Source organism: Dermacentor silvarum, chromosome 8 (genome assembly GCF_013339745.2).
Source record: "Dermacentor silvarum isolate Dsil-2018 chromosome 8, BIME_Dsil_1.4, whole genome shotgun sequence".
NCBI lineage: Eukaryota > Metazoa > Arthropoda > Arachnida > Ixodida > Ixodidae > Dermacentor > Dermacentor silvarum.
The window spans coordinates 105,133,875-105,149,701 of NC_051161.1; the positions used below are offsets into that span (position 1 = coordinate 105,133,875).

Genomic DNA, 15,827 nt, shown 5'->3' on the forward strand with positions numbered 1-15,827 from the left:
AAACACTTGAAACCCCGGGGAAGAGCCAAAGAAGGTTTCGCTTTAATAACTGTAAAACAACAACAACAACAACCACAACAATGACAACAACGACGACAACGACGACAGCAACAATAACAATAACAACAACAACAACAGGATTTAGAAAGCCGCATTCGACTCGCAGGACAATCAGGAGATATATCGGCATTTGTAACTTTAGATATTGCAAAAGCATATGACAGTGTCGAACATGCAATTTTAATTTCTCGATTAGTTAGCTGTTCTGTTCCAGACTATTTAGTAGCCTGGATACAAGAGTTCCTTTTCGATAGATAATTTTTTTGTTTCAAGGATGGGGTGACATCGGATACGTATAAACAGACGAGAGGCGTACCACAGGGATCAGTTCTTTCGCCACTTTTGTTCAATATTTTGTTATCTTCGGTGCCAATTCATCAGGATGTACAACTCTATCTCTATGCTGATGACATTGCATTTTTCTCATCAGCAAGGGATATTAATACGTTATACCAAATTTTGCAATCTTATTTGTCTGAACTCGAGTCCTGGCTGGACGGCCTGTCTTTTTCGCTTAACGTAAAGAAATGCGCTCTACTGGTGTTTCCATTGTCAAATCATGTCTCTATTTCTCTTCATTATCGTAATCAGCCGATTCCGCAAGTTCCAACTTTGAAGTACTTAGGGATAACTTATGATGGTAAGCTAAACTGGCAGCAGCAAATAGAAGCAAATGCTAATAAAGGAGAACGTGCAATGGCATTGTTGCGCCGGTTCAGCAATAAAAACACAGGGATGCGTAGAACTACGTTGCTGATGATTTATAAGCTTTACGTCCGCCCCATCCTAGAATTTGGTTGTGTTCTTTTTTCAGGATGTGCAGCATACAAACTAAGACCTTTAATTCTACTGGAAAGGCAAGCGCTGCGTCTCTGCCTCGGGCTGCCAAGTTTTGTGGCTAATAATGTTCTTTATCTGGAGTCTGGAATTATTCCGCTTGATTCCAGATTTAAGCAACTTACTGTCCTGACTTTCCTAAAGCTTTATGATACACCCCTTTCCAATTTGCAACCCGTTTTCATCAATTCACCAGAATCATTTTTCAGAACAGGATGGCGGCGTTACCGACAGCCACAAGTTATTTTTGTTCAATCGCTGTTATCTAAACTTCAAGTTAGCCTACCGCGCCTGATTTCTCCAAAATCTAATTCATTCAAGATAAAACTAACTTTTGATGATATTTTTCCAAAATACGCAAAACTTCTTCCTGCGCGCATACTTGAAGGTCTCCTTCAAGACCATCTTAGTCAATTTCCGTCTCATTTGGTTATTTCTACGGACGCATCACAAAATTTAGAGAAGGCTGGTGTTGGCATCTTTTCGAATCAACTCAACTGGTCTTTTGCTCTCCGTCTCGCTCATTACACTCCAATATTTCTTGCAGAATTTCTGGCATTTATTCTTGCCATCCGAAAATTGGGTCCACAGAATTCTAAGGTAATAGTTGTTACAGATGCGCTTTCGGTCTGTACACATTTAACTTCCAATAATCAGTCACACCTACTGAGTATATTTTCGACTCTTGCCCCAGAAAATTTATCCGAAGTCCGCTTTGTCTGGGTCCCCGGACATAGTGGAATCTTTTTAAATGAATCAGCTGACTCGCTCACTTCGACATCACTAAATGGTCCGGTCATAAATATTCTTCCTGATTTCTCTTTTATAACAGGAGCTAGATTTAAACGCCTTTTATTGCTGAGTTGCCATGACTCGTCCATACTTTCTTCAGACGATTTTCAACATTTAAATTTTCGGTGGAACACGAGCAAGTGCCTTTCACGCCAATGTGAGGTGACGCTGTCAACTTTCCGCTGCAGAGTTCCCCGCCTAAATTTTTATCTTCATAGATCCGGTTTATCAATCACTGAACTCTGCTCGTTTTGTAATCAACCGGAGACTATTGACCATTTCTTTCTTTCTTGCCACCGCTTCTCCTCCCTCCGTAGAATGTTTCTGTTATTTCCAAGCAGTAATCTGGGTTTGGCACTTACAACGCCAAACATTTTGTCTTTTGGGGCCTGTCAATTAGGCACAAGTCAGGGCTCTATGATCACTGCTGTTCACAAATTTATTGAAGCATCCGGAAGGTCCGGAACATCCGGAATTTATGTATAGGACATCTTAAAATCTGTGTTAAGGAGTTACCAAAATCTTAATTTTGATTATTCACATTTACCATTTTGTTCGTTGTTAGGTGCATGTTTTATTTTATCCAGTGTGGCCAATCCCCCTCGTGGGTACGAGCCATGTTTTGAGGCAACAACAACAACAACAACAAAAGAAGATTATGCACAAGGTGTATTCAGGTTGACTCCATGGCCCGCAATCTTACAGGGTTTGTCACATCCGTTGCCCCGGTAATAACTCTGCAGAACTGAAACAATCAAAGGCAGATTGCTTAGCGCGCCGTTTGGCCGGCAGTGTGGAAGCATTGGTTAGCGAAACCGGCTGAGGGGATGGCCGGCCTTCGTGGAGAGAGTTGAGGCAGTGACAGCGGCCAGCAAGATATCGGACGACGCTGCAACACCGAGCTTTTCGTCTCAACTTCGCCCTCCATCCAACCACCCGGGACGCCCACCTCGGGTTTATAGCTGCTGCCTCTTCAATATATATATATATATATATATATATATATATATATATATATATATATATAATATCCTCCATTGTTATAGCCGCGACATGCACCTCCTCCGCCCTTGTTACAGCGCCAGAAAAAAAAGAAAAAAAAATAAGGAGAGGGGTTCAGCATGACAGAGCAGAAAGGGAATGACGTGGAGCATCTCCGGCCTGGCATTGCTCTTGCGACACAAGCCTAAAAAGTAACGGTAACCGAGAAACTAAGAGAAAGGGGGCGCACGCAACGGTGAAAGAACAAAGAAAATGATGTGAAAAGTGCTTCCATCTGGCTTCTGCACCCTGTAGCTCATGCGGGCGTCACTCGTGTCTCGTTAAAGATGTGGGGGACAGACAGAAGCGGCAAAGAGACAACCGCTCACTGGTGCACCCGATGTCCTGTTCAGTCTCTGCCCGTCGCAGTGGAAGTTGCGCAGCTTCTTTCGCAATTGTGGCTTTCATTTTCTTCTTTCTGTCATGATTTTCACTTCGTGATTGGGTAAATCAAGGGACGGTAACTATGTGAGTGAGCTCCGACTGGACACTTTGCACTAGAGTGAAGAGGCGAAGGCAATAAAAAAGTAAACGATATAAAAAAAATAAGAAGAAAAGACGTTAGAAAGAGATAAAGGAAAGTGCTCTTAAGTGAGAGGAAGAACGCACGAACTCTGATCGGCTGTTCAGCCGTTTACTCAGGACTGATGATTCAAGTGCGTTGACTCATACTGACATGAAACTACAGCGCGAACAGAAGTACGAAGATGGACGTGAGAAGACGCCAACGTTGTGGCCTGTGTCGTTTGGTCCAACTGTATTTGGCTCCTGATAAGCCGCCCGCCACGTCGTCTTTTAACAGGGTTTTAGGGACGTTAGCTGTCTTTGAGCTTCGCTATAATAAAAGTACTTTCTTAACTAGGAAACCGTCATAAGCGCACACGCTAAAGGGCGGCAAATGGGCGTAAGCGTCTCTATGAATCTACGCGATCGGCTGGTCGAAGACACGTCGACACCAGCAGTTATACGCGCGCATTGTACTCACGCTTAACATTCTAGAGCTCATTTCTTAATCAATTTTTGGTTGGTTTCACTTCATCCGTCATAAGCAGCAAGTGCTAAAGGTTGTTTTGTAGTATTCATTTTTTTTCTTTTTCTTTGCTGCTACCTCTAGGATGACTCTCTTACTGGTGCCTCTGTGTGGGAGTTCGCCTGCCACTAAAGTCGCCGACTATTGTGACAAGCTTGATTAGAGCAGCGCACAGAATCGCTGCCGATTAGCTCAAAATGTCGATCCTGCTGCACTACTGTAAAGTCAGTGTTCCGCGCTTCCGGTCACTGTAATAGTTTATTCGACGATGCACCACAGGATGCTAAATAGAGTGGAAACGGAGACTTCGTTACGAGATCCTTTCTCGCTAGACCTCACTGGCAGGCATCATTGTTGCTGATTGACAGGTTAGAGCACAGTAGTTCAAGCCAGCCCCTCAACGTTTCTCTCATAATAAATATTTCTCTCATGCTCTTCGGTCATGGCAGTGTTCATGCTTTTATCACTGCGAGCGCCAACCTGCAGGCGAAGGCACAAAAGAAGGAAGTTCGCAACGAAAATTCATGGCTACCTTTGAGTGGCCGTTTCAGAGTGGTTTGGGGAATGCTAGAAAGATTGCGTTGAGGACAGAGCCGGCTGTGGGATGTTTGGTGGCCGCTCTTCCGCTAACATTCAAAATACTGCAAGATTATCTGAACTTGAGCTTATTGGTACGGCTTCATGACGGAAAAACCGCACGAAAAACGGGACGAGAAAGAGGACAGCGTGTAGCCCTGCCTTTACTTTCTCGACCAGTTTTTCGCGCTGTTTTTCGCTCGTGATCCATAATGAATCCTGAATTCCGTATTATGCGACTTCGTCAGGCTTCCGGAGCGTTCTTCAAGGACAAGTCGCGGATGTCCTTTGGAAAATGCAGCTCCCTGAATGCCGATTTCGTTTTGGCCCCGTACTTATATTACCCTAACATTATTACCTTATGGCTAAGTTTCTTCTGGCCCACCTCGCCTCATCGCCGCTGACCCGAATATGGGAGTCTATTCTCTGCCTTCTCTTCCTTTGCTTCTCGTGCGGTTTGAACTGCGCGCTTATTTGTTCATTCGTTTTTCTCCCCCACCCTGTTCCACTCAACAAGCACTCCACGAATTGCACGCTGAGTGAGCGGAACACAGTAATCAGACAGCGCTTCGCGCTCGCACAAAGAAATGAACGCAATGAATAGACGGTTGTGTGTTCATTTGAAATGGAGATTCCACGCCCGTCCGAACGCTGCCTGCTCGCTCCGTCGCTCGCGCCGCCGAGTCTAGAGACCCGACCGGAGCCCGGGTGGAGTAGATTAGAGCGCTCGCAAAGCTGAGCGCGCTGTGCTTCTTCTTATTTTGATTTTATTTCATTTCTCGCCTTTTTCTCTGTCTCTTGCGCGGAGAAAATGAGGTCAAGGAGTGAAAGGTGAAACAAAAATTTAACAAATAGAGAAAACAGTGACTGAGAAGCTAGTCTCTTGTCGCGGGAAATCACGAAATCCGACAAATGCGCTGCCGAAGCGGCGGGTGCGTCACTTATTTCTTTGTCTCTTTCGCCCCTCTACCACCGGACTTGGGCGCGGGATCCGCCGAGATTTTTCGCAGTTGTTTCTTTTTGTTTGAGTGGCTGTGTCGGGTAGAGTGAGTGGGCTGTGATTGCCAGAGAACAGGGGCGAATTTGTTTTTGCACTTACCCGCAGGTACTTTTGTCGGTCGGCCCGACGCAACTGTCGGAATTCTTTGAGATGCGTTTTGTAATCTCCCTTCAATCTCGGCTGGCCTCGCGCTACGCCTTCATTACTGTGGCTTTCGTACGATGTTCGGGGATTAGGCGGAAGTAATGACCCCCCCTCCCCCCCCCCCCTTTTTTTTGTGTTGATAGAAATGCGCAGTTCACTGAACTTGTTGCTCAATAATGACTTTGCTGGAACACTCGTTCGATTCGTATAGGGCTTCCCGTCTGCAGGGCTAGCGCTATACGTGCTCGAGAGCTCGCCTCAGTGGAGCGTTCCCGATGCGCATGTACCATCGCTATTATTCTCTCGTTTAGTTCTGTCATTTTTTTTGTTTTGGCTAGGATTTTGAGATACTGGGCTTGTCAGTAGCCGAACTTTACGTTCTGTCGCGGTTATTAAACAATAACGATGACGAGAACAACAGCAAAAAAAGTTGTGAGAGCTGTCGGCCGTTGCGCGCGCTTCAACGCCCAATGCTTGATCTGCCTAGGAAGCCTACATGCAACGGCGTTGCATGTAGGCTCCCTAGATCTGCCTTGTTTTCATCACTTTTGCAAGATAAACCGAGTGAATGCAGTGGTAGCGCTCTTACACATACCTGGCGTGCCGCGGTTGTTTAGCGGCTACGAAGTTGCGTTGCTAAGCACGAGGTCGCGGGTTCGAATCCCGGCCGCGGCGGCGGCCGCTTTTAGATGGGGGTGAAATGGAAAAAACCCCCGTGTTGTGGATGTTGGGGGCACGCTAAAGATCCCCTGGTGGTCAAAATTAATACGGAGTCCCCCACTACGGCGTGCCTCATAATCGAATCGTGGTTTTGGCACTTAGAACCTCAGAATTCATTCATTACACAAACCTGTCACGGTTGCTCAGCAGCAGCGGCACTGTAATCTTGATCATAACTCCACACTACCGAACCTGGAAATTGCGTATAATTTGGAGCATTATAATAATGATAAAAAAACATGTGGATAAGATTGCGGCGCCTGTAAAGGAGAACCGCGTTTTCGAAATCCACGGGCACTCGTTTATTATTGTTGCCTTGAAGATTACCAATCATTGGCGAAAAGCATAGCCCTGCTACGAAACACAAAAACTCCCATTATTCGGTGTCTGCAGCTGCAACTTTAACGCAGTAATGCGGCCGTGCTAAAGGAAGACCCATTTTCGTGATAGATGCGGAGGCTTGACAAGCTACACTCTGCGCATGCTGACAATGATTTCATCTTGGAAAGCCCTGACTTAGCTATCCGGATAATCGGGTCACCAGATGCCGCGCGGTGGTTCGAGGGTTTACGACCTTTGGCAGCACAGCTGTGCTTAAACTGCTTATGAGCAGAACCGATCGAGTGTCAACTTTCTGAAGCTTTCTGTACAAGGACATAAAAGCACCTCCACCAGATGTCACGTAGTAGTGCCGATGAAGCAAACAGTCGTATAAGTGTGAATGACGAAACTGATTCTTTATTGGGTGAACCTGTGCCCACAAAAGCACGTTACACTCGAAGCACAACGATAGCGGCGAAGACAGTCGGCAATCGTCGAAAATCTGATCAGCGGCGAAACGCGTCGGCTTTTATACATGAGTCATCGAAGGTTCCAGATTATTCCCTGGTGCCCGCGTATCTTCCAGAAAGTTCTAGACCATTCGCGTCGGTCATACTATCAGATTACGTAAGCGTCGGTGAGGGACAACAGACAACGGATAGAAGCATCGATAACGTTCGAGAAATTTCGGAAACATGCAGGCGCGTCCTGTGCCTAGCGATAACGTTTAGCATTTGTTAGTCGGTGAAAAGCGGTCACCGGTGAACGGTAAACATGTACACCTGTCAATATCAGACTATGTGTGTTGCGCCATTTTCTTTTATGGAGTGTAGACATTTTTTTTTTGTTTATTGCTGTGCACGAGTACCTCGTGTGGAATAGTCATCTGCTTAATCGCTGTAATGGTTCAGTGAACACTATAATCTTGTTTATTCATACAAAAAAGCAAACATTGTGGAGAAGTCGGCGACGAATACGTGTTGCATTTTAATACCGTAATAAATGAATCAATTAGCTTTCTTGGTACGACACGCCTGGCAAAAATCTTGAGTCGCTTGCTTTCAACACTTTGTTGCTTCAATACTTTCAGCAATTTGCAGCACCGTCGTTAGGAGCCTGCTAGGGTTGCACGCTGCTTTGAAGCCGCCAAAAGTCTGAAAGTATTGAGCTGTGTCTCATGAAGCAGTGTAACTTGATGGGAAAGATAATTTAGTTTTTGCGAACGTTAAAGTACCATACGAAAAATGTGCAGGCCAGACTTGCGCCGTTTCAATGGGTTCGTAACAGTATCGTAAACATCACCCGAAACGACAGGTACGCGCGAAGTCGAAAAGCTAGCGCAATGCGGTCCCTCGTCTAATAAGGCAGTAAGAACCATCGGTATATGTGTTCTCCAGTTAGGTACACAACTTGTGATTTTCAACTGCTGCAGTTTTGTGTTCCAAGCGTAATAAAAAGATTTCAGTAGAGGCACGGCTGCATGCTTTATCAAGAGGTTTTATGTCGCAGATGAAGTGTTTGATGGGCTAGTTTTGTTAAATATATGTCTTTTTCGTGGTTTTTAGTCGAAGCGGGCGACTATTGTCTGTTTATATTGTGTGTTTTCAGTAACTTTTGTATATGAATTTTGATGTACCGTCGCCTTTTGATGCGTCTTGGTTATTTAATCTTGTGGGGCAGGGCAAGCTGCTGTAGAGGTGCATTATCTGCGGAACTCTTGCTGTTATATATGTATTGTACTGCGTGTACCAAAGTCTGAAAAGTAAGCAAGCTCATTGTGAAGAAGGCTTCCGTTTAGGGGCCAAAACGCCAAGTGTAAGCGATAGTTTTTCACCTTCGTTTGGTGCCGGCTCCATCCATCCACCGACCGACCGGCTTCCACTCCTACCCAGTCGTCATACCAGCTTTGTCATCCGACACTCGTCATGCCGTCGTCATCAAAGTCATTGTCATGCCGTTGACGTCACGATCTCGCCGTATCATTGTCATCACTTCAATAATGTCATCCCATCGTGGTTATGCCGTCGTCGTCAAATCGCCTTCGTCTTTCCATCGACGTCAATCTTTCGTCGTAATTCTATCGTAAGCATACCGTAATCATTCAGCCGCGATCATGCATCCATTGTCAGACCGTCGTTGTGCCGTCGTGGTCGTGCAAACGTCGTCAAGTCAGTTCCGCCATCCGACTCTCCTCCTGCCATCGTCGTCACGTCGACGTCGTCATACAGGTTTCGTGATGCAGCCATCGTTGCGCCATTGTCATCATACACTCGTCGTCATCTCAATGTCATTATGCCATTGTTACGCCGTCGTCGTCACTGCGTCGGTGTCATACAGTCGTCGTCATGTCGCCATGCTCATGCGTGACTTTGGCAAGCGAGTGCCATAGCAGAGTGGGACGGTATCGGAGTATGTGGCATATAGCCGAATGAACGTAAGTCTCGATCTCACCACTACATGCGTTAAGTAAACATTATTTAGGAATACGGTCTGTCGCTACATTGCTCGAATGCTATTCGCATCACCATCGTCAGTCATCGAGAGATGAATTCTGTCGCATTTTTTTTCTTTAGCCTTCACTTTGCCAGTGCATCATCGGGCGGCTGATTGCACGTCCTGTTGTCTTTCTGTTGACCTTTGTGTCACTTTTTTAGCGCATTTACGCGCGTCCCCTGACACGCACTCCTCTGCAACTTGTGGCTCTATTTTTTTGCCCTCTGTTCTGCAGGGAGGTGTGGAAGGCGCTGTTGCTCGGCCAAGTTCTGTCGGGCCTCCTCTGCGGCACGGGAGTCACCAGCCAAATCCTGCAGTCGCAGCACAACCTACAGATCCCCACGGGTGAGCACAACAATGCTGCTTGGCGCTCAGTTTGATACAGTAACGCTAAAGCGTCACGTGTTATCCGTTTAAACCAGTGAATTGTTCTTTTTGGACTTACTTTTCATTTATATCGCGAAAAAGGTTTGCTAACTAGTTATTAAAACCAAGAGAAAACATCTCGTTCCCGCCTTTCGTGCCGATAATTTGGCACCTGTACGTAAGTGTGACGTCACGAATTTCCCGCGTGAGTTTTCGTGTTTGGACAGATTCTAGCAGCTTGCCAGAACGCACTTGACTCTTTCTTTACCGTGAAACAATTAACTAAGGCATTTAAATTGTAGGTGCTGTAAAACTAACGATGCCACGGCTAGCTTACTCCTTTTTTTCCGGGCAAATGATTCACTAGGGGGTGTATTCACGTGGCGTCACGTACGCCATTTTGTTGTCCTATTCACACATTCCGCAGGGAAGAGTGGCAGCGGTGGAAAGTGAGAGCTAAATACACAGGAGCGAAGCTCAGTGTACTACGTCTTGATTCACGGTTCAGTTCACAAAAAAGGCAATGATAACACGTGTCTCACACCCTTGGGAACAGCACCTCGTTTTCTCTACTGGCAACGTCAAAAATGTGGCATTTAAAATTGCTGTAATGCTATACCTAAGCGAGCGCTGACAGCGAAAGAGATTGAATTGAGTAGACGTCGTCGGGATGATGCGAAATGGCGTCGCATCACGAGAGTTGCAAGTAAGATGAGAAAGAACGCGTTCTCTTTCTGCTTCGAGGACATCGACATCTCGAACCGATCAAACAAATATCTCGTCCTTTCACGAAGGCGACGCTAGCACTCAACCTCGTAAATTCCTACACAATTCTACACCGCGCGCACATGGAGTGTCATTTATCATCAGTTGGCGAAGAGATTTCGCAGTTCGAAGATCTACGTGTCCTACTTCAGTCTCCATAGACTGACTCATCTTACTGCGCCCATGGCCTGGGCGCACGGTACCATCGACCAGTGCATGTCAATATCTTGCCATGTTCATAACCTAAACATGCCAACACATTATTAAAGGACGTTTCAAAGGAGCAAACATGTAGTACTTCAAGTGCTGCCACATAAATTAACGCCTGTCGAATACATCAACGCTTACCATTCTGCCATATCTGACACAGACACCTCATGACTGGGTAGCTACGCAATAAACATTAGATGAACATTCGTTTACATTCATTGTGGATGCAAATGCTGCGCATGAACATAGACTCTCACAGTGCGTGGGTTCTGGAAACTCTTCCTTTTTATCGCTAAAGAAGTTCCACCCGAACGTGGCCGCAGGGGAGCGTATCAAGCAACAACAACAGCAACAAAAAATGTTCCTGCAGCGAAAAGCAGCCTATTAAGTGTGTGCAAGCGATCAGCGAAAAAAGAGCCCCGAGTTTAGAAAATGCTGTGAAATATGGCTGACGCGATAGTGCTCTGCCAAATCGTGCAAGTAGCCTCTCAGGCTGGGGCCTGAAAGTAAAGTTTATCCGAAGTGAGAAACAAACTCAGTTGCCTCAACCTTGATATCTTTTTTTTTATCGATCTGTTTGCTTGTTTTTCCCGTGTTGTCAGCTGGATAACGTTAAAGCTCGGTGCATAGTAGAAGAGAAGGCTGCCTACAAACTGAACAAAAACGTTTATTCAATATCTTGCCCGGAGGGCCAGAGTTTGGCCGTTGCGAAAAAAAGGTCGGAAAGGTTTAGCGCTGGCAATGTCATCGCGTGACGCGATGCACGGCGAGAAGACCAGGCTGCAGATACGTAAAATTTACGCGCTCTTGAATAAGTCATGAAAAGAATTAAAGGTAATGAAAAAAGAAAAAGAAAAGTTATTTCCTTCCCGAAACTTTGGAAGCATGGGAAATATATTGTAACAACATAATAGCACCAAGAAATAAAAAGAAGTACACCATGATATTCGGACTTTGGTGGTCCCTGTGGAAGTCAAGGCAGGCCCATCGTCGGCATGCGTGCAAGAGTGTAGTTTTTCACGTAGTTTCAGTGTAGTTTTCAGCACCTAAGAGTCGCGACGTCGTCGAATGCACGTTGCGGCCTAGCCAAAGTGAGACTGCCGTCAAAGGCCTTGGCACATTTAGACGGACTGAGTGTTGAAATAAGCTCAGCCACAAGATTACATTCTGTCACTTGACCACGTTGAAACAGTTTGGGATGTTCAAAGTGTTCGCCTGACGCGAAGTCTAGTGAATCGACGGACTTGCCTGAAGCATGATGACGAAAATATTGCTCTATAGTAGTCGATCAGTTGGAGTCGCACAGCCAGTGAGCCAGCCATCGGTAAAGGAAGTTAAGAGGGTTAAGGCTTCCTGAGAAATTGAGGGTGAGGGTTAGTAAGGTCATTCAATTGATCTTTTCCTAGACGCAATTAGAGAGGAAGCCAAGCTGAGCTTCGACGAAGCCCTCACAATAGCGGTCTAGGTATCGAAGCGTTTTCACGATGGACAGCTACGATGGACCGCTACAGCCACTTATCCAGCCACTCTTCAGCCCTGCCCTTTCGCGTTACCACGGCGAACTGAAAACGAAACTTTACCTGTAAGCTGTGACGCCAGCGAATGAAAGCACATCGCAGCTGTTGAAGAGAGCTGCCCGAATTAGCGAATCTCTCGTGAAAGGAACCACGTTTGCTATTGGTTCCGTGAAATGAACCAATAGGAGTGGCCGAAAGAAAGCTTTTGGGCTGATTTGAACTAACCATTGGTTTGTGATAGTTGTGTGCTTTTAAAACTGCTTGTGATTGATAGAGTGCTCCGGCCCTACGCTGCCGAGTGGCAGAGAAGTGGAATTCTTGTCTGAATGGAATTGCTTAAGACGGGGAATTCGGTCTTTTCATTGGGGGAGGGGGTTGGGTGAGAGCGATGAGAGAGCTGGAGACGAGGACTCCACAAGCTGTTGGCGAAATGTATATATGTAAATAAACCTGTACATACGGAGGAGTTGCTGTGAGCCTTGTTTCAACGTCCAGCCTGACAACGAACGGAGAATTGAGGGCCATGAGCCCAGATCAACAAGGGTGCCGTCGGGAGCGACGGACCAGCAACCGCCTGATTCCGTACGAAAAAAAAAAACAGAAGTGTATGTGTACGCAGAGAGAAGAACGACTCGAAGGGCACTAGTTACGTAGAGTATCATTTGACCCATTTGATTATTGTGGCCGTGATACAGCTTCCTACAATAATCGCTAGAGGCAACTCTGGCGCTGCGATCGTTCAGCCGCAATGGGGATGACGGTTAATACATGGATTTGTCTGATCTTCATGCTTGTGGCTTCAGGCGTCCTTGTGACTTCGTTTATTACGAAATGGTGCTTGCCGTAGAGGACGCGGGAAAAGCAAGGGGATACAGTACACACGCAGCACTTGTTGTGTATAATGGCAAATCAGTTCTGCTGAATTCCGCTAGGTGAAGGAAGGTTCATGAAGTGAAAAATTGACGTCCACCAGTATGTATAGCACGAAGTTACAAAGGAAACCCACACCGGTTTCTCAGAAAGAAAGCTTCGTAGTTGAGGAAAAATTCGTACTGGTCTGGGACCAGGACTAATTTTCTTTCTCCACGCCGTCTGGTGCAAAAACCATTTCGTAATGCATAAGCAACTCGCACAAATAACCACTTTGACTGGATTCATTTATTACGCTGTGTCTGCCTTCAGTTCGCCTAAACTTTGAAGCTATCTGTGCATTTTTAAATGCCGAAGACGATAAGACTCTGCAAACACGCGTAATCGCTGCTAATTGCAGTGGTTGCGCTTGTCCATGCGTCCATGGCGTAGTCGTTTCAATATCGGGGCTCTGTGCTAGAGGTCCTGTGTTCGCTTTTGCTGTCCGACAATTTTAATTGGGCTCTCGTAAATATTTATAACGTAGTACATTCAAATGACCAGTTTGTAAAATCGCGAAGCTGTTTGAAGTCATAAGGGTGAAGTCTGGGCAAGTCCATGTGCTAACCGTCATTCTCATGATGGATGAACCACCCTGCTTGCATCTACACTGGCGCCACAGTTCTTTCTCGTAGTTCTGTGAAATTCTATGGTGTCCGTGGCCTTATAGAAGCTGGCATGTGCACACGGCCGCTCCCGCAAACGGAGTCTCGCGTACACGTACGCATGCGACGCGAGGCATGGTGCTATTTGTCAACACAATAGCAGCGAAATCCGGGAGCAACACAATGGTCTGCGAAATCCGGGAGCGTTCTCTAAGCTTTACCAAATCGCATCCTATGACTGGCGACAAGCGATGCATGTCGAGCTTGCTGCTAAGGGGAACGATCTTTAGAGGCACGGCACAGCATTTCACATCACGAGTATTACACAAATTGGATGAAAATGATTTACGAAATGAATATTTATAATCGCAGAGTTGCACGAAAGGAAGGTTTAGCATTATTTACTCACAATGTGCTTTATTATTTTGGAAATTTCTCAATATTTTTTTGCTCCTAGAGTTGCGAGGCTGAACAGCCTGATGGCTTTGCGAAGCCCGAAAACCCCGCAACTCTACCAGATCGTTGTTTGTTTATTAAACGATGAATTGGTGACAAAGTATGCCACCGAAATGCCGGCTATGCCAGTCCGCAAAAATACACTCCACCGACTGACGAATGTAAGAAAAATCTCACAGGAAACAAAAGAAACAAAAAAAAAAGTTCCGGCAGGAACCATCCCAGAATGACGGTCGACATTAATGTGGTTTGCATTGAAGCAACGTATTAGGCGTGTATTGCAGCCGGAGTCCTTTGTCGCGCATCCCTTTGTACAAACTACGTCATTTTACTACGCGCGTGGCGCGTGTCTAAAAATGTATTCAGGCAAGACCGTCTGATTACACGATATGATGCAGGTCCCGTTCCGCCCAGTACTAGAAATTCCGCCTGCCAATAGGAGATTCTTTTACAAATGTCTACTCATTCCTAATTGTAAGGGCGGACAGTGCTACTTGCAGCACATATGGTGTTGAGGAAACCACCTAACTTCTCCCACGTGCCACATAAGAAAATGAGGAGTGCCCTTCGGACAGCTTTGGGGCATTTAGATGACAGGCCTTTTACGGAGGAAAAGATCTTGGGCCCGTAGCCTCGTGCGCATGCTATGTGCAAAGCCTCAAAGAGGCTGCTGCGTTTTTTTGAAATGCACCATCCTGTATGACCGCCCGTGACAAACTCGGTGATGAATGTTTGTGTGTAACCGTGCTAAGCCTGAACATCTCTCTTCCTTCACCTCTTTCAATCCCATTTCCCCCTTCCCCAGTGCAGGGTAGCCTACCGGGCCCAGCCTGGTTAGCCTCCCTGCCTTTCCATGATGATGTCTCTCTCTTTAAATATCTGTTTTCTTTGAAGAGCGGCATATACCCAGTTGAACATACCCTGTGACCCAAGGTGGCGTGAAAGAGGCTATATACAAACATACACTCCCCCCCCCCCCCCCCCCCCCCCCCCAAAGTGGATAAAATTCCCAACCGCATTAAAACGTGTCCGATGGTGTGTCCGATGGTCGGTTTCGACCCCGGTTCTCCCAGGGCTCGGCCTATTACACCATGGACTACCCAGTGACCCAAGTTGGCGTGCAAGAGGTTAGGTACAGACAGACAGGCATACTGCAAACTGGTTGAGTTCCCATAGAATGCCGATTGCATTACAAAAAAGGCAGGAAAAGGGGAAAAAATCACGCTCCATTCCACTGCTGTGAAGGTGGATTACCAGCGAAACAGTCTAAGCAGTGTGACGCGACATAGAGGTGACACAGAATTTAGATCTTGAGAAGTGACGGCGGTCATCCCGGAGAAAGACAGGCGCACACACTTTTATTTTAATCGGCGGCATACATTCGTGTGGAATACTACCGCCACCTCGGGGAGCAGGAGGAAACTAGACACGTGCGACGGGACCGTCACGCCGGGAGAGCGGAAAAAAACTAGGCACGCAAGCGCTTGGAACGACGACAAAGAGAGGGCACTGCGAGCGTACACATGGCTCGCGCGGGCCATGTGTACGCGTCAAAGATTTGTCGTCACAGTGACAAATATTTGACAAACGCTGATTATCTATTTACCTGAGAGTCTACTGATCTTAAAAATGGTGCCTATTGATAACTAATCTACTGAAAATGCATATCCAAGTGATGATATGTATAAGCTTTTGCATAGAATGAAGCGCTTTTGCGTCAAATTCGGGAGCTCAGTTTTTGCACACGCAGATTTATTGACGGGCACGAAAAATGCACGGAACCCTAGCCATAGACAGCTTCGCTGTAAAAAGAGTTGTGCAAATCCAACGCACTGTGCGAATCGACGTTATCCGAAGCATTTTGCATGCAGCTGGCTATGCCGCATTGTTTGAGGTTCTGCAAGACGTTACCAGGTTGACCAATGTGTTTGTCTAGATACAGTATTTGTGTGTGTGACGCAGGTACAGTGAACCAAAATTACCGC

The 15,827-nt window shown here is 46.2% G+C and overlaps 1 protein-coding gene across 9 annotated transcripts in view; it reads left to right on the top strand.

The window, feature by feature from the left end:
• LOC119461604 (solute carrier family 35 member F2-like) overlaps positions 1-15,827 on the top strand; it is a 438,758-nt gene that overhangs the window by 306,641 nt on the left and 116,290 nt on the right. For 7 of the 9 annotated variants that reach the window (XR_007463129.1, XM_049655167.1, XM_049655163.1 and 4 more), the window contains exon 3: positions 9,250-9,359. The exons of the other annotated variants lie outside the window; for them this stretch is intronic. Coding sequence is in view for 6 of the 7 variants with exons in the window: in XM_049655167.1 (XP_049511124.1) it covers positions 9,250-9,359 (110 nt within the window). In the remaining variant the exon portion in view is untranslated. The remainder of the gene's footprint in view (positions 1-9,249; positions 9,360-15,827) is intronic. 9 annotated transcript variants of the gene reach the window in all.